This window comes from Emys orbicularis, chromosome 4 (assembly GCF_028017835.1).
Source record: "Emys orbicularis isolate rEmyOrb1 chromosome 4, rEmyOrb1.hap1, whole genome shotgun sequence".
Lineage (NCBI taxonomy): Eukaryota > Metazoa > Chordata > Testudines > Emydidae > Emys > Emys orbicularis.
In genome coordinates, this window is record NC_088686.1 from 46,106,197 (window position 1) to 46,129,741 (window position 23,545).

The 23,545-nt window shown below is 43.7% G+C and overlaps 1 protein-coding gene across 1 annotated transcript in view; it reads right to left on the reverse strand.

Annotated features, from left to right (window-relative positions):
• The window catches only part of TTC6 (tetratricopeptide repeat domain 6), a 153,174-nt gene that overhangs the window by 32,775 nt on the left and 96,854 nt on the right, over positions 1-23,545 (reverse strand). Inside the window, exons 16-21 of the mRNA XM_065403290.1 lie at positions 13,651-13,820; positions 12,258-12,378; positions 6,155-6,305; positions 5,427-5,509; positions 3,475-3,551; positions 1,855-2,015 (exon numbers count right to left, since the gene is read on the reverse strand). Of these exons, the coding sequence (XP_065259362.1) occupies positions 1,855-2,015; positions 3,475-3,551; positions 5,427-5,509; positions 6,155-6,305; positions 12,258-12,378; positions 13,651-13,820 (763 nt within the window). The remainder of the gene's footprint in view (positions 1-1,854; positions 2,016-3,474; positions 3,552-5,426; positions 5,510-6,154; positions 6,306-12,257; positions 12,379-13,650; positions 13,821-23,545) is intronic.

Here is a 23,545-nt window from a genome sequence, read left to right on the forward strand (position 1 = left end):
GCAGTGAGATATGTCTGCAGGTTTTGCAGCTGTTGCTGTGGCAGTGTCTGGTACCACCTTGAGTTGATGTGTCCTGGTCTGAGGGAAGCTTGCTTCTAATGATGATCTTGGAGAGGTTGGGGGGGTGTTTGAAGGCCAGAAGGGGTTCAGAAAATATTTCTTTTGGAATGGGTTCCCATCAAGTATGGGTTGTAGTTGTTTGATGATACCCGGTATGGGTTCCAGTTTGAGGTGGGAGGTGACAACTGGGGTGTGCAGTCAGAGGGGATTTTATTTCTGAATTGAAGTAAGTTCTCTTGGGATATTTGTGTGGCCTGGTCCATGATGCAATCTACTTCTCTGGTGGAGTGTCCTTGTTTGGTGAAGGCAGTTGTAAGTGCATTAAGGTGTATATCCCGAACTTTCTCCTCAGAGCAAATTCTTTGGTATCCGAGTGGTAGGACAGACATGCATATAGACGGTTTGTTGTTTTAAAATCCTCTCTCTCTAAATGCTTTATTCCTACTGTTAAAATAAACAATACTTTGGTTTTAAGAAGACTGTTTGGTCACTGTATACCACTGGTCACATACACCCGAAGGTGCCAGAACTCAGTCAGACCTGATCAGCAAGCATGGTCGATACAAGGACCATTCTAAGAGTGGGAGAATTGCAGAATTCCACTCTGGGAGAGGTAAAGGCACAAGGCTTGACATCTGAGGTGGTGCACTCAGAGAGACCAGAAAGGGGATAATGGTACAGATAGACTGGCAACCATGACAGCATGTTTTCAGGATCTATCCCTAATGCCTAGAGTACGCTTATGCTGAAAGTTACTAATGGCTGCCATCAAGGGGCCGTTGATCCAAAAACTATCACGGCCATGGTTAAAGCCAATGGATGAGATAATCACCTTTCTCTCAGGTGCAGTATAAGGAAAAAGTTAAGCCCCTTTTCTGTGGTGAAATAGATGTAATAATGGAGGCTACTGCCTAAGGCACTAGGCTGTATGATGATATGGTTCAAGGGGTTTTGCCTAGTGGAAACATAGGATGTAAGTGTTTTGTTTCTGCAAGCTATGTGCATGTGTGTGCAATACAGGAGAAAGCCAGAGAAGCAGTTATGAGCATGATCCTGAGACGAAGCAGAGGGATGGAGCTTCTTGGACACAAAACTTGCTAGAGAGGCAGACTTGGGGATTTCTGAACAAAGAAACTGCCAGGTACAGTTTGTTTCTAGTGTGTTTGAGGAAACAGGGCTTGCTGTACATTCTTTGTAAATAAACAGGATTGCACCAAAAGAAATGCCTGACTTGTATCATCTATTCCTCCTCCTAATGAAAATATCCCTGCAAGGCCATGATTATTGTCTAACTGCTTGGGTCAAAGGAGCAACAGTATGATATTTCTACTGGTAACGCACAATGGGAAGCAAGTACTGTATTCACAAGGCTGAGGGACTAGTTATACAATAACCACTCTGAAAATTCTTGTACATTCGTTCTACAAATATGAAGCAACCAAACTTTTGTATTGCCTCTAGCTCAATTAGATATTACAGTATTTGCACACTGCTTTCTGTTTATGTTTTGAAAAAAGCAACATTATGAAATTTAACTGAACTCCAGCCTACATAATTATTTCTGTTAACTAAATTTTACATGGTTTTAAACAACACCGTGTAATACTTACTGAAACATTAGTGCAGGAGCATTAACCTGAAAAGAGTGTTACTATTCCCTTTTGTAATGTAAACATTGAAGTTCAGGGAATATTTGATCAAATGAGATACTCTGTAAAGCATCAAGGCTATAGAAACCAAGACATTGTATTGCTTGGCATTTTACTGTAAATAGTTTAAAAAGAATTTTCTAACCTTGGTTTTCTTGGCTTTCATTTGTATTTTTCCTAGCAGAACAAACATGGAAGGCGCAGGCTGATTTGCAATAACCTCAAGTAAGCACTCTATAGCTTTACTGTGATTTTGACAAAATGACCGAACGAGCGCTTGCTGAACAGGAGAGGTTTTAAAGGATACTGAAAATAAGAAAGACAAACAAACAATGGTCACAATATTATATTATTTCACACTGCATGTTCTAAATATAAGGTAGTTTCATAGGATAAACAAACTTTACATTGTTCAAAAATCCATGAGACTCCAAAGTTGTTTGCTTTAACTGCTAAACCAAAACACAAACGATTTTTTAAGAATTGAGTTTTAATCCTTTCACATCAAAGCCTGGAGTAGAAAACTTCAACTATAAGCAGCAAAGTTAGAGTCAAATCACGGGCATCTGCAAACTTCCCCTCTCCAAAGAAAGAAAGGAAAAAGACAACCCCAAACAATTACACAGGCATTGCTGAGGGGTCAACGGAACAACAGAATCATCCCCCCACTGAGGGCATGGGGCACTTGTTCTGCCACTCTGAGACCACTATTACAACCCACAAGGGTTACTATAGCCATTGTAGTATTTTACCTTACAGGTATGTTATGAAGTTTAATGTTTGTAAAGCCATTTGATATCTTAGTAAGCAACGTCCTAAGTAAATACAAAGTATAACCATAAATTCCACATAAAGTTCTATTACCAATAAGTAAGGCTGCAAATTTGTCATGGAGGCCCGTGACTTCTGCAGCGGCTGGTGTGGCTGGCCGCTGCTGGGGCAGTCTCGGGCCACCGCACCCCCTTCCCCAGCAGCAGCAGAAGTTTGGGTGTGGGAGGGGGCTCAGAGCTGGGGGTTAGGGTGCAGGAGGGGGTGAGGGCTCTGGGTGGTGCTTATCTCAGGAGGCTCCCCGGAAGACATCCCTCGGCACCTAGGCAAAGGCATAGCTAGGGGTCTCGGCATGCTGCCTCCGCTTGCAGGCACCGCCCCTGCAGCTCCCATTGGCCATGGTTCCCAGCTAATGGGAGCTGCGGAGTCGGCGCTCAGGGCAGAGGCAACACGCAGAGCTGCCTGGGCGTACCTCCATCTAGGAACTGAGGGAGGGGGATGTCACCGCTTCTGGGGAGGCGCAGAGCCAGGGAGGGAGCCTGCCAGCCCCACCAATCCTCCCCCTCAGCACCTGCGGGTTTCCTGGGCTGTGCACCGCTGCCCACCTACCCCCCCCCCCCCAGCAGCAGCAAGGGTCTCGGGCCACCCCCGAGCACCCGTGGCACCCCCCCCACGAGCAACCCTAGCACCCTCGGGCTGCCCCCACCCCAAGTTCTAGTCAGAGGTCTATAGTACATGTCATGGACAGGTCACGGGACGTGAATTTTTGTTTACTGTCCATGACTTTTACTAAAATGTTACTAAAAGGTAGCCTTATTTATAAGTCAAAATATAAACATAAACAGCACAAGTAAAGAAAGGTAAGTGGAAAAAACTGCAAGCAACATAAGGAAGTGTCACAGTTCCTTATAATAAATTACAGTAGTTAAATTACTCCTTACATTAGGGCTCAGATACTATGGTTAATAAGAACCTAGACAATTAAAACTGACTTTACCGTCGCCCATTTCTGCTACTTGAAGAATACAGAAGCTTGCAAGTTTATATTCCTTCATCTCAATTAAATATTGTCCCCTGTAACAAAAGAAATTTTTGTTGTATGTAATTTGCTCATTATGAAACCATTTTTTCAGGCTGAGATTTCTTATTTAAGCAGTATTTTAAAAGTACAAATAATGCAGGAGTAAGTAAAAGTCTAAAGTTTCTAGTAAGAATCACATCTTCAAAGGAATACCATCCAGGTTTTTCCTCTTGTTCCTTCTGCACATACTTTTTTAAAACACTATCACCAAGAAATTTTAAAAATGTATAGCTATTCAATTGCAAGGCTCACAAAAAACACATTTTCTGTGGGCTCCACAGCAAATAGAGCACACACACTATTTCTAAAATCAATGTTGTTTTGCCATAGAGTGGTTGTAGGTAAATTCAATCTGATTCTGAAGGCCATGCTAGGTTTCTTTCTTTCCCATGCATCACCATTAGTAGTAAATGTACTTGCAAGCCAAATCAGGCCTTCAGAGATACCGGCACAACCCCACTCTTGCTATTGGGGTAACAGAGGTGGGATTGACTGAAACTTAGTAAACAACTCTTTTGATGATGAACAAGAAGGACTAACTTTTTGCCCATTCCCTCTTAAGTTTGTTGCAGCTCTATAGTACTGATAAAAGTAAAAAGCAGTAAAAATTATTATTGTTCCTAAAGTAAGCAGAGAGGACTTGAAATGCACACAAGGAATATTGATTAAGACTACAATTTCATATATTTACTATTTAGAGTTCAGCCTCACTTTAAGTCCTTAATGTGAGTTTTAATTGATGCATAGAGCAGTGAGTGGGCCTTCTGCACTGAGATGAGATGACAATGAGATGTCCTCACTTTTTTAACATTTCCTACAGTTTATTTGGTTCCCCTCAGATGAAAACTGGCTTATCTGTTTGACTTAGCAAGGGCTGGTACCTTTCACTAATTTGGGAGGAGTGGAGTGAAGGAATTAGTTCATGATTAAAATTGTATTTTATGCATGCATTAGGAACCATATGGATTCATTAGTCAATACGTCAGTTTTCACAGAGTTTTGGAAATCCACACCAGCCAAAGGAGAGTTTCTCAAACTGCACATGCCTGTAGTGACAGGCAGGATTTAGATATGCCAAATGGTGCACTGGTTCTAGACAAGCCATAAGAAGCTTGTATAAAAACCACCAATTCTGCAGAAAATACTAAGGACATTCATGAACAGTCTGGGAAGCTCAGATTTGGCTTCTGAGACCAAATAAAGACCAGAAAAGGAAAAAAGAGCAAATGGTGGTAGAATCTTGAGATTCTCCGAGTATATAAAAAAGACTAGGAGAGGGAAGAGCTTTAGTAAAATTATTTTCTGTGAAGACAGAAACAGATTTACAGAGAAAATGAGTGAAGCTACACATAAATGGAGCTTTTAGGCTAAGCTGGAGAGAACAGCTAAATATCAGGTTTGAAATATTTACTCTCTCTGAACTCATAGGTTCAAGCCTAGGGGAAAGGCTGGACTCAGCACGTCACCCTTATTTTACTGTGTCGTTTCTTCAGATAGGACACTGAAATATTTATCCACTCTGAATGGACATTTAAATTATTAATTTAGAAGAGTATAGGTGTGCCCTGTTGTCACTGTTCATATTCACACTCCCCCTTCCCCATACCTTGCATGTACTTTGTCATGCAGCATCCTGTATATCATGCTGGATCCTTCTCTCCATACCAGAGGTAACACCAGTGAAGTGCTACTACATGGATATAATTTGTAAAGGATGAAAAGTGCTTTTAAATTTTATTACCATCTGATTATCATCATTAACTAGGCTTGTTTAGTAGATGTGTTAATATAGTTGATGTTTTTACTGTGTTTCAAACAACAGTTGTAAAGTGGAATACTTGTTAAGTTCTAAATGATAATTTTCCTACCTTATTATGCATAAATAGGATTCAGTTGGATAAAGATGAATGGCTCGATTTATATCTCTTAATGCACGCTGTAAATTGTGCACCTGTTATTTACAAAAAACAGTTCAGTTACTCGTACATACTCTTTAATCACTTTTTCTACCCCACTGAGTGTAAAACAAAATATTTGCTAATGAGCTTCTGCTTTACTTATCTACCAACACCCAATTTCAGGATTTTCTATTCTCCCTACATCTAATGGTGACACTAAAACAAATGCCTAAAACACCACAGAGATCCTTAATCCTGACAAAAGATACAAACATGCAAACTTCCTAAACTGTTTTTATAATATTTTACAAAAGCTTATCTATTAATCTTATCTCTTACTACTATTACTTTATCCATTCCACTGTTTGAGGATTGATTGATGGCAAGGTAAGGCCCTAAAAAGCCCATATAGCTCTAAATATTCAGCTCATGGAGGAAGGCTTTACAACTATAGTTACTACAGATAGGATTATCTGTTATTGCCTTTGATCCCAACCCTGCAAAGATTTACATATGTGCTTTTTATGCATTGCACATAATCCCATTGAAATCAATATGGGTACTTATTGTCCAAAAAGTTAAGCATGTAAGTCTTTGAAGGACCAGGGCATAAGTATCTATTAAAATGTTTTTCATAGCAACTATAAAATGTAAATGTAGTGTTATAATGATATAAAAGACCAAAAAGAATAAAATACCTGATGATATGCTTGAGCTCTACAAATATAAACTCTAATGTTTGTGGGATCAACTTCAATGGCTTTAGAGAACTGTCGAATAGCTTCATAGTAATGATCCAGATGTAACAGTAATATCAAGCCAATATTTATGTAAGCCAAGGCAATACCCCTAAAAAAGAATAAAGATTATCTTATTTTTCATTTTGTCATACAATATAAAATACTTTGTTGTATACATCAATGTCCAATACAACATGTTTCATCTAATTACTATAGTATTATAAAAACACATCTGTAGGCAGTCAAAAGGTAGGCTTTGAGTTCCACCTATTTGCTTGCATAACACACATCAAATGCTTTACTAATTCCCTTTTTAATTCCCTTGAACACTGGTAGCTGTATATATGCATGATTAGTGACTTCTCCAAAACATGGACTGCACATTTTTTTGGTGGATGTTTATTAGAAGGCTGAGATATGCAAGTCTAGTTTCATCAGCATTCCTCTGATTTCCTCCTAGATCCCTGTCTGTCTGGTTTCAAGGCTGAATTTAATACAGAGGGTTCATTAGTTTCTTTGGTTGTTGATTTTTTGCCACCACGTCTCCATTCTGATGTTATTCTATCAGCTGCCTTTGATGCTATAGACCATGAAGTGCCACTGCCCCCCTGGGGTATTGTGAAGGGGTTGACTCACCACTGGCACCACCTTGTGGCTGGGCATGGCATAGCAGCTCACTCCCCACTGGGCGTCTCCTGCCGATGGCTGCTCCGCCTCTGTGGTGGCCTGCTTCTTCCTGTGACTTGGCCTCCAGTCAGGTCACTTTAAAGTCTCTCTCTTTCCCAGGTAGTCCATGAACAAAAAGCAAGGGGAATTAATAAGAAATAGAGGGGAATGATTCCCTCTCAGGATGCGTCAGAATCTGGCCCTTCGTTCCCTCAGGGAGTGGCCTTCAGGCAAGTGGTCATCTGGGAAGCTCCTGCCTTCAGTCAGTCCTTTCCTCAGGAGCTGAAAAAGGCTGAAGGTCTACTGTCTTCCCTGGTCCGCCAACATGTGAGCTGCTCTGTTCCCCTTTTAAGCTCCTCCTCCAACCTATGCATGCCTTACAAGTGTGATAGGACTAAACTGTCTAGGCCCAGAGCAGCTCCTTAGCCCCTTGTTGTCCAGTATGGAGTTTGTATACCTCATCACATACCCTCCCCCTCCAGATGGTATCTGGAGAACCAGAGCCAGCAGACTGTCTCTGGTGCCCCCAACTCCAGGGGGACAAAAATCAGCATTTTGGTGAGCTCTTCTCACTCTGTGCTTGCAGTTCAGATAGAGTACAGGGTGTTCCTCTCCATTTATTTCCTGGGACAACATTTTGCTTAGTCTCACTTCTGAGGCATCGATTTGCAAAATGAATTCTTTTGAAGAAGTCAACACTGAGCAAGACAGGCTCTTTGAAGAGGTGGTTTTTCAACTTCTGAAAGGCTTTTTCACAGGCCTCAGACCAGTGAACGTTCTTGGGGCTACTGTCCTAATTAGGTCTGTGAGCTGGGCTGCTATCATCGAAAACTTGGTACAAATCGGCGGTAGTAACCTGACAGTGCCAAAAATCTTTGGACTTGTTTCTTCATGGTTGGGATAGGGCATGCTTTGAAGCCTGGACTTTGTCCAAGAGAGGCTGGATCTGGCCCTTCTCCAAAGTATATCCCAGGTAGGTTGTCTCTTCTTTTCCAATCTTAGACTTGGCTGGGTTTGCAGTTAGCCCAGCCTCCCATAGGAACCAAAGTACAGAGGCGACTTGAGCTAGATGCTCCTCCCAATCTCAGCTGTGGATGTCCACATCATCTAAATAGGCTACTACATATGAGCCAGGTGGTTGAAGAAGTTGATCCATGAGCAATTGAAACATTTTTGGGGCACCATAGCGGCCAAAAGCATAGTCCTAAAATCACTGAAGCCGAACAGCATAGCGAAGGCATTTTTGTCCCATGATTCTGGTGAAGTGGGATCTGCCACCTTCCCTTGGTTAGGTCTAACAAGGTGATATATCAGGCCTCACCCAGTTGGTCTATTATTTCATCAACTCAGGGCATAGAGTAGGCATCAAATTTGGAGACAGCATTGATCTTTCTAAAATCTATACAAAACCAGATAATGCTGTCCAGCATTCAAGCTTTGGTACAGCTGTTGAGGGATTCTTCAGTGATCCCTGGTTCCAACATTGCATGGACCTTTTGCCAAATGGCCTCATGTATTTTTGGGGAGAGTGGTCATGGGTTCTCCCAGAAAAGTTGCCCAGGCTCTGTCTCGATATGGTGCATGAAATGAATCCGCCCCAGCTGGGAGATTAAACACTGTCAAAGCTTTTACTAGGCTTCTTACTTGTACCCTCTGTTCCAGGCAGAGGTGTTTCCCCCATCTGTATAGGGTCTGGGATCAGTGAGGTGGACCACTTGGGGCCCCAGCTCAGGCTCAGGGGGTTAAGGAGTGATAAATAAGCTCTCCCGCTCCTTCCATGTCTTCAGAATATGGTATCCTCTTGTCAGGTTGCCTGATTTAGTAGTTAACTGGCCCAACTTGGTGGACTACTTCATATGGCCCTTCCCAGTTAGCAAGTAAGTTGGACTCTGCGTTTGGGAGTAGAAGTACCCAATCACCGAGATTAAATATGCATTCCTTTGTTATAGGCTTGCTCCTGGGTCCATTGAGCACTGAGGAGGTTTTCTTTTGCAAAGGTCCATTGTGTTTCAAGCCTCTCCCAGAGCTTCCAGTATGTACTATATAACATTCTCCATCCTAGCAGCCTGGACTAGGTCAAGAATTCCCAGAGGCTGTCTCCCATATAAGAGTTCAAATCCACCCAGTAGATGATTGTGGAACTTCTCAAACAGCAAATAACGGGAGAAATCAGCTGATCCTAGTGATGGGGGTCCTGAGCAAAAAACTTCTTTAACATCCTTTTCAGGATCTAGCTGAATCGTTCAACCAGCACTTGCGGATTGTAATCAGAGGTCCATAATCTTTATTTTTAGTAGACCACACACCTCCTTCTGAAGCTGAGATGTAAAATTGGTGCCTTGATCAATGAGGATCTTCTTAGATATCCCTTCTTTGGCAAAGACAATTAGCAGTTCCGCTGCATTAGTCTTTGCATTGGGGCTGTGCAGTGGGATTTCTTTGGGATAGTAGATGGCGTAATCAAATATAATTAATACGTGTTTATACCCAGCTCACTTTTTTCAAAGCACCCGCTGAGGTCCATCTTATCCTGTCGAACAGGATGCCTACTATGTGGTGTCAGGATGTGGTCTCAAACCCTGGTCCTGAACCTAGATCCACTGGGGAAGCGGTCTTGGCTGTTGCGCCATGCCAACTCATCCAATTATCAGGGAATTCGCAGACTTGGGTGGACCAGCTATCAGGATTCTGCAACCTGCTTCCTGACTGGCCACATCATCTTGACCCGGATTGGTTGGTGACCATATATAAACTTCCTGCTTCCTTTCTAGCCTTCTCTGACCAACAAGCCATTGTCCTCTAGTTGCTCCTTGGACTCTGCCTTTCTGCCTCACCTGATCCTGCCTTGCTGCATTGCCTGACCTGAGTGATCCCTATGCATGACACCCAGAGACCTAGCAATTGGAGTCATAATGCTGTGGTAGGTCCCCTGAAACTCTGGAGCAAGATGATAAAATCTTAGCTTTTCTGAAATCTTTCTAATGATGAGTAGATCCTTGCTACCAAGGTGTCTATTTCCATCCCCAGATGGGTTATTCTGGTGAATGGAACCAGGGAGCTTTTCTTGGCACTGATGATTAAGCCATGCTCCAGGAGGAGATTCAACATCCAAGATGTGACACAGTGTGTTGCTAATTACGATGGAGCTCTGATCAGAATGTCATCCAGGAAAGGGTACAGGTGGGTCTATCACCTGAGTCTGGCTACTATCTCTACAAACATCTTTCATAAAATAACCGGGGGAGCCAAGGACAGGCTGAATGGAAGTGTTCAGTACATTTCTTACCATAAGCAAACCTCAGAAGTATGAGGAGACATGATCTGATGGAGATATGCATCCGTTAGATCTACTGAAGTCAAGAAGTCCCACTGAGACAGGGATGACACCACAGAGGCCAGTGTCTTCATCTGAAACTTCATTTTCTTCATCCACTTGTTAAGCCTTTTGAGGTCAGCAATGGCTTTGATACTAGTCCCCTACCCCTGCCCCCATCCTGTGCATTTCTGCACAATTAAAAAGATGTAGTAGAACCCAGAGTATATAGCTGCCAGGGATGCTTGGAGAGTGGTGGAAGAGGCTTCAAAATCCTTTCTGAGAGTAGCCTCCATCTTTCTAACCATGGAGTCCTTAGAGTAGATCTCCTCTTCTGAGGGAATAACCATATCTCTGGTGAAGGATGCTACAGTGGCGTCCACCTTTGGTAAGTCAGCAACAGAGCCCTTTGGTTCTTGAATGTTCTATAGCCTGAGGTGACTCTTGTTAATGTCTTATCAGGCTTGTTCCACTCATCACTAATCACTTCCATGAAGAAGGAGTATTGCTGCTCAGGGGAAGATTTTGAGGGGAGACTCAGGTTGCATTTGAAGCCTGGAAACAATCTGATTGCACATAGTTTGAGATGTCTTGGGGGGGGGGGCGGGGGAAATCTTTCCTGCATTTCCCCCCCATCCTGTTTCAATTCAGAGTCAGACAGCTTACCTTCCTTGGTGGAGGATGAGGAGGAAGAGGAGCCAGAGGACTCATACTTCCTGACTTTCTGTGCTTTTTCTTTCCCTTTTGTTCCTTTTAAATTTTTTTTAACCTTTTTTGTGCGCTTTGGGATTATAGAAGCCCTGCTGCAGCTCTGATGAGGCCTTTTGCTGTTTGCCTTCCTTAGTGCCTGGAGCCCCTTCAAGAGGTCAGTCTCAGAATCCTCCCTATTGTGCCCAACCCCCCGGGAGGGGGAAACTCCTCAGTCAGAGCCTTCTGGGTCATCTTGGGAGGGAGTGGGGCTGATTAGAAGGCCTGCTTCTTTCCTCAGGGTGCTTGGGACCCACTTTACAACTTGAGGGATCTGTGGACCCACAGACTCCCCTCTTTGTTGTGCAGGGGTCTCTTGGGACTTACCCCCGTTGTTGAGTGGTCTGGGTCCTCCTTGCTTTTAGCGCTTCTCCCTGCTCTGCACTGGGGTTCCTGGTCCATTTTCCTTCAATGGAGTCATGGCTGCCTTGATGAGTTGGGGACCCTACCTGCCTGTCTGACTCGTAGCCCTGAATCCTAACAGAGATTAGGGACAGAAGGCTGGGTGCAGGCTGGGCACCACTCACCCTGGAGCCTGCCTTACAAACAGAGCACTGTTTGGATTTAACCCTGTGCTTTCTTGGCTGCTCGCCACACCTGCAAGGGACAGAGGAGCCAGCAGTGAGACACTGAAGCGGAGGCTCAGAAAGGGTTAAACCCCTCAGGGGTTAACTGACCCAGGGAGGGGAAGGAATGTTGGAGAGGGAGAATGCTGTCATCCCCGCCCAAAAGCTGGGTAGAAACAGCTCAAATTGCAAGGTAAGAGCAGGAGCAACAGAAACTGCCACTGTCTGTTGGCATGGAGCCAGAGACTCTAGCAGCAAGCAGGAGCAGAGGGATGTGGAGCCAAAACACTGATCTGTCTCTGTGAAGCTGCAGACTGAGGTGAGCAGCTCAGATGTCCAGAATTGTGGGAGATGGTGGGCTGCAGAAAATACGTATAGTTTTCCAACAAATAAGAGGAAGAATAATATTGCTTAAGGCACTGCACCGGGATGCAGGAGACCCTATTTCATTTCCAGCTGTGGCACAACATTCTCATGTGATCTCTGGCAAGTCAATGAGGGTGGAATTTTCAAAAGGTGCCCTTAAGTCACTTAGACACTTTTGAAAATCCCACTCTTAATCTCTCTGTTGCTCAGTTCCCTATCTCTAACATAGGAATAATAATGCTTTCCTGTTTCATAAAGGATAAATTCATAAATGTTTGTAAGTCTACATTGATAGGGGTCATAGCAGTACTTAGACAGACGGACATAGATTGATGGATATGAACATAAGTTTTCCCCCTTAGCTAATTCAAAGTGGTATACTCTATATTAAAAGTCCACTCACCTGTCCAGAGCCAGTGCATTTTCAAAGTCACAGATCGCTAGTGACCATTGACATTGTTCTGAGTATAAGATCCCACGGTGAATGAAAGAACTGAGATTTTCAAAAGAGTCATTGAGGAGCACTGGGGGGAAAAATATATTTTAATTGTAACTTTTTGATATTCACATTTAAATTTTAGTTATTATATAGCTTATCTGCATATTACTTTTATTCTAGCTTTCTTAGTGTTATATTTAATATCATAAGTGAAGTATAAACTAACTGGTGGGACCACCATGCAAAGAAACCAGTTTATGTACCATGGAAAATGGTATGTATAAAATGGAGCAAGTACATACAAATATATAATTATAATTCTTTATTACTTCTACTCTCAAATGATTAAAATAAAACAAAGGGGGAATTTGGAAACAGTGGGAAATAACTGAAAATGGCTAACAGCCAATATCCAATACTAACACTAAATTAATACAAATTAAAAGGGACAAAGTGCAGAGTGAATACAGCATCCCTGACCATCTTGGTTTACAGCCATTGATTGACCTATCCTCCAGGAACTTTTCTAATTCTTTTTTGAACCCAGTTATGCTTTTGGCCTTCACAACAACCCCTGGCAACAAGTTCCACAGGTTGACTGTGCATTGTATGAAGATGTACTTCATGTTTGTTTTAAACCTGCTGCTATTAATTTCATCGTGACCCCGAGTTCTTGTGTTATGTGAAGGAGAAAATAATACTTCCCTATTCTCTTTCTCCATACCATTCAAGTTTTTATAAATCTCTGTAATGTCACCCCTCGAGTCATCCCTGAAGCAGTTCCATACCCCTAATCATTTTTGTTGCCCTTCTCGGTACTTTTTCCAATTCTAACGTATCTTTTTTGAGATGGGGAAACCAGAACTGCACACAGTATTCAAGGTGTGGGCATACCATGGATTTACATAGTGGCAGTATGATATTTTCTGTCTTATTATCTATCCCTTTCCTAATGGTTCCTAACATTGTTAGCTTTTTTTGACTGCCACTTCACACTGAGCAGATATTTTCAGAAAACTATCCACGATAGCTCCAAGATCTTTCTTGAGTGGTAATGGCTAAATTTAGACCCCATCATTTTGTATGTTTAGTTGGGATTATTTTTCCCATATGCGTTACTTTGCACTTATCAACAGTGAATTTAATCTGCCATTTTCTTGCCCAGTCACCCAGTTTTGTGAGATGCCTTTGTAACTCTTTGCAGTTAGCTTTGGACTTAACTATTTTGACTAATGTCTGCAAATTTTGCCACTTCACTGTTCCCCCACTTTTCCAGCTCATTTATGAATATGTTGAACAGCACTGGTACCAGTACAGAACTTCTCTCCCTTTCAGTATTGACAGTAGGAAATAATACCAGAAACACTGAAGTCCTGCAGAGCTTTCTTTGGATCAATCTTTCGCAATATGCAACCTCTGCAATAGAATGCTAACCAATTAGAAGGATCTAGATGAACTGCAGCAGAAAAGTCTTCGGTTGCATTTTTATACTGCTGTCGTTTAGCATATGTTCTTCCTCGATATATCCTAGTATAGAGAAAATTAATTTTTTTTTATTTACAATTTTCCATACAAAAATTATACTTACAGAATGAAGCCATATGAAGCTATCTACTATATGAATATTTGGATCATCTTAGCATTAATAGTACTTAATGTGTTTCTTTGCTGCATAGTCTCAAAGTAATTATCTGAAGAAAAAGTCAAAGGAGAGAATAAGTGTTAATGGTAGTTTTAGTGGTAGTAAGAGTTTTCTTTCTTTTGTCAGAAGCATTTTCTTTCTTGTTTAAAACAGCAGCGACAAAACAACTCTGAAAGGTTCAAATCCTGCCTATGGATTCATATGGGCAGACTACTGCACCAGCACAAAGCCCCACTGAAGTCGATGGGTCTCTGCATAAAGGACCCTTGCACCTGCATGGAGCTTCACATGGGGCTCTGTGTGAGTGCAGGTGAACACTTGTGCAGAGCAATGTGCAGGATCAGACCCATACAGACTTACTCAGTTCACACTGATTTAAAAGAAAAGAAATGAAGCTCTGCTTACTACCACTAAAACTGCCTATAAACATTTATTGTCATTCAATATTTCCTTCAGGTAATCCAGTTTACAGAATTGGTACCCATCGATGCCTCGTAATTTCACAATATTACTACCTTAACTTCAATTAACTAGCAACATACTTAAGTAAACTGCAGGTTCAGATGAAACAGAGCTGACTGGAAAGCCCTGCAGTTAAGATTCTTTTGGGAAAGTTTTCCATTGCTATGTCATCCAGTTGGACTTATGCTGCATTTCATAAAACATAATAAAAGTACTTTACTTCTATTCAAAAAGGTCACTTAAAATATGTATTAACCCTGACCTACTAAAAAGACACACAAATTAAGACTGTGTTCCTTTAAAGATTTAACCATGTGTTTAACTTTACGTACATAGAGTGAGTTGTCCCACTGAAGTCAATGGGACTAGCCATAGGGCAAAAACTCATCTGCCTCTGAACTTCAGGGGCGGGCAGGGCCGCCGAGAGCAGGTTCAGGCCCGGTGGAAAAAAAATTTCGGGCCCCCCCCAGCAAGGGCGGACTGGCTAAACAGGGCCAATGGGGGGGGGGGGAAGCTGGGCCCCGGGCCCCCTTCCAGACCCCCAGGCCCCGGTAATTTGTACCGGCTTCCTCCCCCTCTCGTCGGCCCTGGCGGCGGGGGGAGGATTTCAAGGATCTTGTAGCTCTTGATCCTGCACAGTCTTACTCCAGTGTAAGTTAGAATTGCTGAAGAGCAACTGTAACTTACATCAGTGGCATAAGGTCTCTCAGTGACCATATGCCAGAGAAGTATTGGGTGTAGGGGACCCTACATGGACTCTACCATGTCCCCTATGTTGGGGGATGGGGAGTGGCTGGTGCAGGAGGCAGCTATGCCCCTTCCACCACTGGAGAACTCCCCTCTGCAGGTGGAGAATTCTCTGCTAGACATTTCTTGCCAGCGTATATCCACTTTGGAGAGTCCGCTCCAGAGTGTGATTGGTACCTAAAAGAGAGAGCAAACTCTATATTGGCAAAAACATATGGCTTATTCCTTAATCCACACAACTCAAACCTCAAATCACCACTACAACATAGAAACAAAGAAAAAACTTAATTCAGGTTTTGATGCTTCATAAAAAGAAATACTAAAGAACTAAGACCTTAATTCAGCAAAAGCACTAATGCTGGAATTTTCAACTTAACTTAAGGGAATTGAGAACCCAACTAAGCTGAAAGTACATCCTTAACTTTAACCAGGTGTTTAAATCCATCCCTATTCAGCACTTTAGCATGTGGTTAAATCCAGCTGACTCTGTAGTAACCTCTTCAACTAGATTTAAGCAGATGCTTATATGCTTTACTGAATCGGGATCCAAAGTCCATCAAATCAATGGACACACTCCCTAAGGAACATCTTAGCCTAGAAGACTTACTTTTCAACTTCCATGACAAATCTCTTTGGAAACTAAATTATTTGTATTATTTAATGCATATTTGTCAATCCTATATTATTATTTGTATTACTGTAAGACCCAGGAGCCACAGTCATGGACCAGGACCCCACTGTGGAAAGCACTGTACAAACATGAAACAAAAAAACAGTCCCTGCCCCACTGAGTTTACAATCTAAGTCTAAGATAAAAGACAACAGATGGATACAGATAGATGATGGAGTACAAGGAAACAATGAGACAATATGGTCAGCATGGTAGGCTATGGTCTCAGCACACCAGCAGTCAAACCATTGTCTATGTTTTCATAGGTCTCACGGCAAAGGAGAGAGTTAAGGAGGGTGTTGAAGGAGGATGATGAGGTTTTTTTGTGGATGTTTACAGTGAGCTTGTCTCAGGCATGAGATGCAGCATGGGTGAAAGCACAAATGTGCTTATTTGCAAATTTAGGCAATAGAGGCTAACTTCATGGGTCGATCAGAGGTGGGAGTAGACATTTAGATACTGAATGAGTGATGACAGGTAGGGTGGAGATAGCTCACTAAAGGTCTTGACAGTGAAGACAAGAAGCTTCTGTTTGAAACAATAAAGAAGAGGGAGGTGGTGAAGGGATTCAAAGAGGGGGGACATAAATAAAGTGATGGGCTTGGGAAATGATTTTGCAGCAGTATTCTAAATGGATATCAGTGGGGAAGACTGTATTTGTCATGGCCAGAAAAAAGGATGTTGCAGTAACTGAGACAAGACGATGAGAGCCGGGACAAGTTTTAGCTGTGTGGATGGACAGAAAAGGCCATATCTTAGAGAAGTTATTCAGAAAGAAAAAACTGTTACTCACATTTTCTTAACTGGTGTTTGAGATGTGTTGCATATGTCCATTACACTGTAGGTGTGTTTGTGTCCCATGTACCAGTGCCAGAGAATTTTCCCTATCAGTACCCATAGGATCAACCCCATGAACAGCTGAGCTCCTAGTGCTCCAAAGTGAGGATATAAAGGGCAGAACTGCCTCACCCTGCCCCTTCTTCAGATCCTTCACACTGGAAGCTGATGGTAGATGCTAGGGCTGTCAAGCGATTAAAAAAATTTATCGCGATTAATTGCACTGTTAAACAATAATAGAATACCATTTATTTAAATATTTTTGGATGTTTTCTACTTTTTAAAATATATTGATTTCAATTACAACACAGAATACGTTTACAGTGCTCACTTTATATTTATTTTTGATTATGAATATTTGCACTGTAAAAAAAAGAAATAGTATTTTTCAATTTACCTAATACAAGTACTGTAGTGCAATATCTTTATCATGAAAGTGGAACTTACAAATGTAGAATTATGTAAAAAAAACTGCATTCAAAATAAAACAATGTAAAATTTTAGAGCCTACAAGTCCACTCAGTCCTACTTCTTGTTCAGCCAATCGCTCAGAGAAACAAGTTTGTTTACATTTGCAGGCGATAATGCTGCCCGCTTCTTGTTTACAATGTCACCTGAAAGTGAGAACAGGGGTTCTCATGGCACTGTTGTAGTCGGCGTTGCAAGATATTTACATGCCAGATTTACTAAAGATTCATATGTCTCTTTATGCTTCAACCACCATTCCAGGGGCTATGCGTCCATGCTGATGACAAGTTCCCTTCAATAACGATCCAAAGCAGTGCGGACTAACGCATGTTCATTTTCATTATCTGAGTCAGATGCCACCAGCAGAAGGTGATTTTCTTTTTTGGTGGTTCGGGTTCAGTAGTTTCCGCATCGGAGTGTTGCTCTTTTAAGACTTCTGAAAGCATGCGCCACACCTCCTCCCTCTCAGATTTTGGAAGGCACTTCAGATTCTTAAAGCTTGGGTCGAGTGCTGTAACTATCTTTAGAAATTTCACATTGGTACCTTCTTTATGTTTTGTCAAATCTGCAGTGAAAGTGGTCTTAAAATGAACAACATGTGCTGGGTCATCATCCGAGACTGCTATAACATGAAATATATGGCAGAATGTGGTAAAACAGAACAGGGGACATATAATTTTCCCCCAAGGAGTTCAGTCACAAATTTAATTAATGAATTATTTTTTTAACAAGCGTCATCGTCCTAGAAACATGTCCTCTGGAATGGTGGCCGAAGCATGAAGGGGCATACAAATGTTTAGCATATCTGGCACCTAAATACCTTGCAATGCCGGCTACAAAAGTTCCATGCAAATGTTTCTTCTCACTTTGTAGTGACATTTTAAATAAGAAAAGGGCAGCATTATCTCCTGTAAATGTAAACAAACTTGTCTGTCTTAGCGATTGGCTGAACAAGAAGTAGGACTGAGTGGACTTGTAGGCTCTGAAGTTCTACATTGTTATGTTTTTGAGTGCAGTTATGTAACAAAAAAAAATCTACATTTGTAAGTTGCACTTTCACGACAAAGAGATTGCACTACAGTACTTGTATGAGGTGAACTGAAAAATACTATTTCTTTTGTTTACAAATATATGCACTGTAAAAATGATAATCAAAAATATACACTTTGATTTCAATTACAACACAGAATACAATACATGAAAATGTAGAAAAACATCCCAAATATTTAATACATTTCAATTGGTATCCTATTGTTTAACAGTGCGATTAAAACTGTGATTAATCATGATTAATTTTTTTGAGTTATTCATAGGAGTTAACTGCGATTAACAGAAAGCCCTAGCAGACTTCGATGCATTGGGAAAGGAAGGTAGGTCATGTAATGGAGATATGCAACGCATCTTTAAGAACAACAGGTACAAGAAGATGAGTAACCATTTTTTCTTCAAGTGCTTGCGTATGTCCATTACACTGTAATTGACACCCAAGCTGTTATTCCACGTGGCGGGACTCGGAGTCTCGTCACAGAAGGGAATGTAGGATTGCTTTCCCTACATTTGAATCTTCCTTTGATGCAGTGGACAGTGAATAATGTCTGGTAAATGTATGAATGGAAGACCACATCGCTACCCTGCAGACGTCCTGTAGTGAGTCAGTGTGGCTCCCCTCCTGCCCAGAAGAGGGAGCACCCTTGCAGGCACCCGAGTGGGCGGAGCCACCGCCGCCTGTTCCCACCCCCCGGAAGTCAAGGGGCGGGACAGGAAGTATAAAGGCCGGCCACCGGAGCTCAGTCAGGGCCTGGCCGCCGCAGGGAGCGGACGTGCCGCCGGGAGCTCGCGGCCGGGAGACCGCTGAGACCCAAGACCGTTGCCCTAACTGGCCGGAGCTCCCCCGAGCCCACTACGAGGAGGAGCCGCCGGAGCCCCCCCGCAACCGGTATTGGGAGGAGCCGTCGGACCTGCCCCACGCCAACTACGAAGGCGAGGAGCCCCCAGAGCCCCTCCGCCCCTGTTGTTACCCGGAGGAGCCACCGGAGCCCCAGTGGCCGGATTTCCCCGAGGAGCTGACGGACCTGCCCCCAAGCCCTGGACGAGAGGAACCGATGCTGGTGGACTGGCCCGGACCCGGCGGCACCAACGAGGTAGGCCCTGAGGGGGAACCAGGAAGTAGCCCGGGGGTAGCCGACCCCAGTCAGGCTACAGACGCATGTGAGCCAATGTCAGTGTGTTTCGGTCAGGACACCCCACTGACCCGCAGCGGCAGCGGCCGCTGCTAGGGCCCCGGGCTGGGACGCAGTGGAGTGGGTGGGCCTGCGTCCCCCCTGCCACCCCCGCTCACGGGTGGCAGGCTTCCCCCTCACCCAACGCTCAGTTGTAGGAGCCTGGGCTTACCCCAACTGTTATACTGTTGCTCAGCCCCTGCACCAGAGGGCCTGAGCTGTGACTGTTTGTGCCCCGCCCTGATCCAGGGCCTGGGCCTTCCTTATCTGCTTGTTTGCTCAGCCCCTGCACCAGAGGGCCTGGGCTCCTTAACTCCTTGTCTGCTCAGCCCCTGCACCAGAGGGCCTGAGCCCCTTAACTAACTGGTTGTCGTTCCACCAGTGGTGAGTCGGTGTGGCTCCCCTCCTGCCCAGGAGGGTCGAGCCCCGGCGCGAACCTCTTACACGTCCTTAATTGGAACATGTGCCACAAACACTGCCAAGGCCAAATGTCGTCTGGTCAAGTGTGCTGTGAGTCTGTCTGTAGGCGTGACCGCTTTGATAGCATAACATACTAAAATGCAGCTGGTGATCCATTTTGAGAGTCTCTGAATTGTGGTTGACTGCCCTTTCATACATTCTGCCTAAGAAACAAAGAGCTGGGAAGAAACTCATAAGGGCTTTGTCCCACTGAGGTAAAAAAAAAAAAAAAAAAAGAGTTCGACAAACATCCAGGTTGTGTAGCCTTCACTTGAACTTGCGTGTATGTGGCTTTGGGAAGAAAACTGGCGGGTGTATAGATTGATTCAGATGGAAATCAGATACCACTTTTGAGAGAAATTTAGGGTGCAGTCTAAGCTGAAGTTTGTCCTTGTAGAAAACTGTGTATGGTGGATCAGTGACCAAATATACTTAGTCCTCCCACTCTCACAGACACTAAGAAAGCTACCTTCAATAAATGGTTGTAGAAGTGAACGTGATATTAAAGGCTTGAAAGTAGAATCCATCAAGGCAGACTACACTAGAAGGAGTTGGGTCCCTGTTAGATGGAAAGAATCTATGTAGACCTTACAGGACTCTGCTCATGACATGATGAATAAAAAGTCTTACCATCTGTGCAAGGGTGGAATGCTGAAATGGCTGCAAGACACATCCTAATGGAGCTAATGGTTAGACCTGACTCCTTAAGATGCAAGAGACAGTCCAGTATTGTTTGAATATTAGTCTGAGTGGGGAGACGCATTAAGTAACTCCTGTGGAAGATTTTGTGCTGTTAAGAATATTCTGGACTGCCACTGAGAATGTGCCTCTTCTGCATTCAACTACTGACATGCAGCACTTCGGGACTTGGGTGCAGCACCCGACAACGGTTCTGTGTTATGAGGCTGGTTATCAGTAGCAGCATGGGCGCCTGAGTGGGCAGTTTGTGGAGCTCTGAATAGCAAATCTGTCTTGGCCAGGCTGGAGTTTTAAGGCTCATTCTGTCATGATCTTTCTTGAGCTTGAGAATTATGCTGCGAATCAGCAGTATTGTGGGGAATCAGAGGTGGGTATGCATACAGCAGACTCCTGTCCCATGGAAACAGAGAAGCATCTGATATTGATCCGGGGCTGTGACCTGCTTTGGAATAGAACCAGGGCACTTCCTGTTCTGCCAAGTCACAAACAAATCCACCAACAGAAAAAACCTTGTGTGGAACAACCAAGCTAGAATGTTCATGTTGAGAGACGATTTGTGGTCTAAACTGAAAGATCTGCTCCGACGATCCACTAGACCATTCTGAACCCCCAGCAAGCGAGATGCCCTGAGAGTGTCTGAGCTCCAAATGCACGTTACACAATTTTACCGCTTCCTGACAAAGGCTGTTTGAGCTGGCACCCCCTGGCTTGTTCACATAATACACTACTGTGGTGTTGTCAGTGAGCACTTGGACAGTTTTGCCCTGAATGTGAGGCAGGAACTGCTGATATGCAGGCAAATTTGTGTGCAACTCAAATATGCTTATGTAACCTGGCCTCGTGGGCAGCTCGTAAACCTTGAGCCTGATAAATGCCCAGATTTGCACCAAGCCCCATGGCTGAAGCATCTGTTACCAAAGTCTTGGAAGGGAAAGGAGGAGAGAAGGGGACTCCCTTGGCTCATCCACTGAGGTGACAACACCTTGTCAGGAACGCATACCAGCTTATCTAGATAGTGAATCTGAGGATAATAAACTGACTTGAGCCATGCCTGCAGTGCTCTGAGGGGGGTCACACATATACATGAAGCCATGTGACCTAAGAGCCTGAAGCAATTCCTCACAGGATGGTCCTTGAGGGATGCTCAGAGGTCCCATAGAGTCTGAAATCTGGAAAGAGACAGAAACACCTTGACAGAAGTCAAATCCAGGACTGCCCAATGAATTCTACCTTTGCAAAGACAATAATATCAACTTTTCTTTGTTTAATTTCAGGCCCAGGATGTTGAACAGACACAGAGTTTGATGGACCACAACATGCACCTGGCATCTGAAGCGATCCCAAATCAACAAGTTGTCCAGGTAAGGATAACAGTGATGTCTCTTCCATGAAGACAGTCTGCAACTACAGCCATGCATTTCGTAAAGACCCTCGATGCTGACGACAGGCTGAAGGGTAAGACAGTGAACTGGTAATGGTCATCTCCTACGACAAACTCAGAAACTTCCTGTGGTCAGGATGAATCTCCACATGGAAACAGGGATCCTGTAAGTCAAGGGCAGCATACCAGTCACCCAGATCTATGGAGGGGATAATCATAGCCAAGGATGCCATACAGAATCTTATCTTCCTGATGTATTTGTTGTGGTTTCAAAGGTCTAGGATGGGTCTGAGAGTTCTTTAGTGTGTGCAACACCTCATCTATATTAGGTGAGAACAATGCACATTCCTTCAAGAGGAGTCCTCAACTGTCTGTGGCACCTGCACGGGAATCCCCAAGGACTCCAGCCAGGAAGATCAGCACATAGTCACTGCTATAGCCCTGGCTGTGGAATCCGCCGCGTTCAAAGAAGCCTGAAGAGCTGATTGAGAGACAAAGTGGCCCTCAACAACAAGTGATTGAAATTGTTCTCTGGAATCTTCCAGCAGCTTGCTCACAAACTGAGATATTGCCTCCCAGTTAGAGAAGTCAGACCTCCACAACAGAGCATAGTGATTGACAATATCGAGGTGTGAACTTGCCATAAAATAAATTTTACTACCAAAAAGGTTGAGCTTTCTGGCATTTTTGTATTTGGGGGTAGCCTTGGCCTGGTCCTGCCAGTTCTTCTCATTCACCACAGCCACTACCAACGAGCCAAGTGTGGAATGTAACTAAAACTGTTCAAACCACTGGGTCAGAACCTGGTATTTACATTCCATTCATTTGGCCATGGGGGGAAAGGAGGAAGGGGTTTGCCAGAGTGTTTTAGCCAGCTGCATAATGTCCTCATTGATAGGCAAGCCTACCTTTAATACCACATCTTGGCAGCTGTGCCAGTGCTGGATGATGGATTTTGTCCTGAAGCAATGGTGACCGTGGTAGCAATGGACATAAGTCCCTGCTATGGCCTAAGCCTCTGGTGTAGTGAGTACAGACATGGGTTATTGTCCCGCAAAGAGCAGAAATGACTGCTCCATTGCAGCTGGAGAGGTAGCTAATCTCGGTGGTCCCTGGGAAGGCACAGGCGTTGATGGCTCAGGTCTTTCTATATGAGCCAGGACGAGGAAGCAGCGAGCCAAAGGGCAGACTCTATCACTAGTACCAGAACAATCTTCTTGTTGTGTTTTTTTTGAGGCCAGATCTGCTCTGAGTCTTGGACTTCAAAGAAGACAGTCGTGGAGACAGAACTGTCCTGCAGCTCCTGTCTGTGGGCATAGCTGCAGGAGCACTTTGGGAAGGAGTCATCGAAGAACTACCTTTGGGCAACCGAGGAAGTTCCAACACCAGTCTAAGAGCAGCCTTCAAGAGGATGTAATGGAGATGTTCCTTCCTCAGCTTCTCTGTCCTAGCCTTGAAATCAGGGCTTTGGAGCGGAGCCTGGAGCTGGAGCGCAGAGCAGCTCTGGAGCAGTAGAGCTCCAGGTTTTTGCCTGGAGCTGGAGCGGAGCCGGAGCATAGCTCCAAAGCCCTGCTTGAAACCACAACAAATAAAGCACTTATCTCTAACATGATCCTTGCCTAAGCACTTGAGACAATGCAAATGAGGGTCACTGACATATATAGGTTT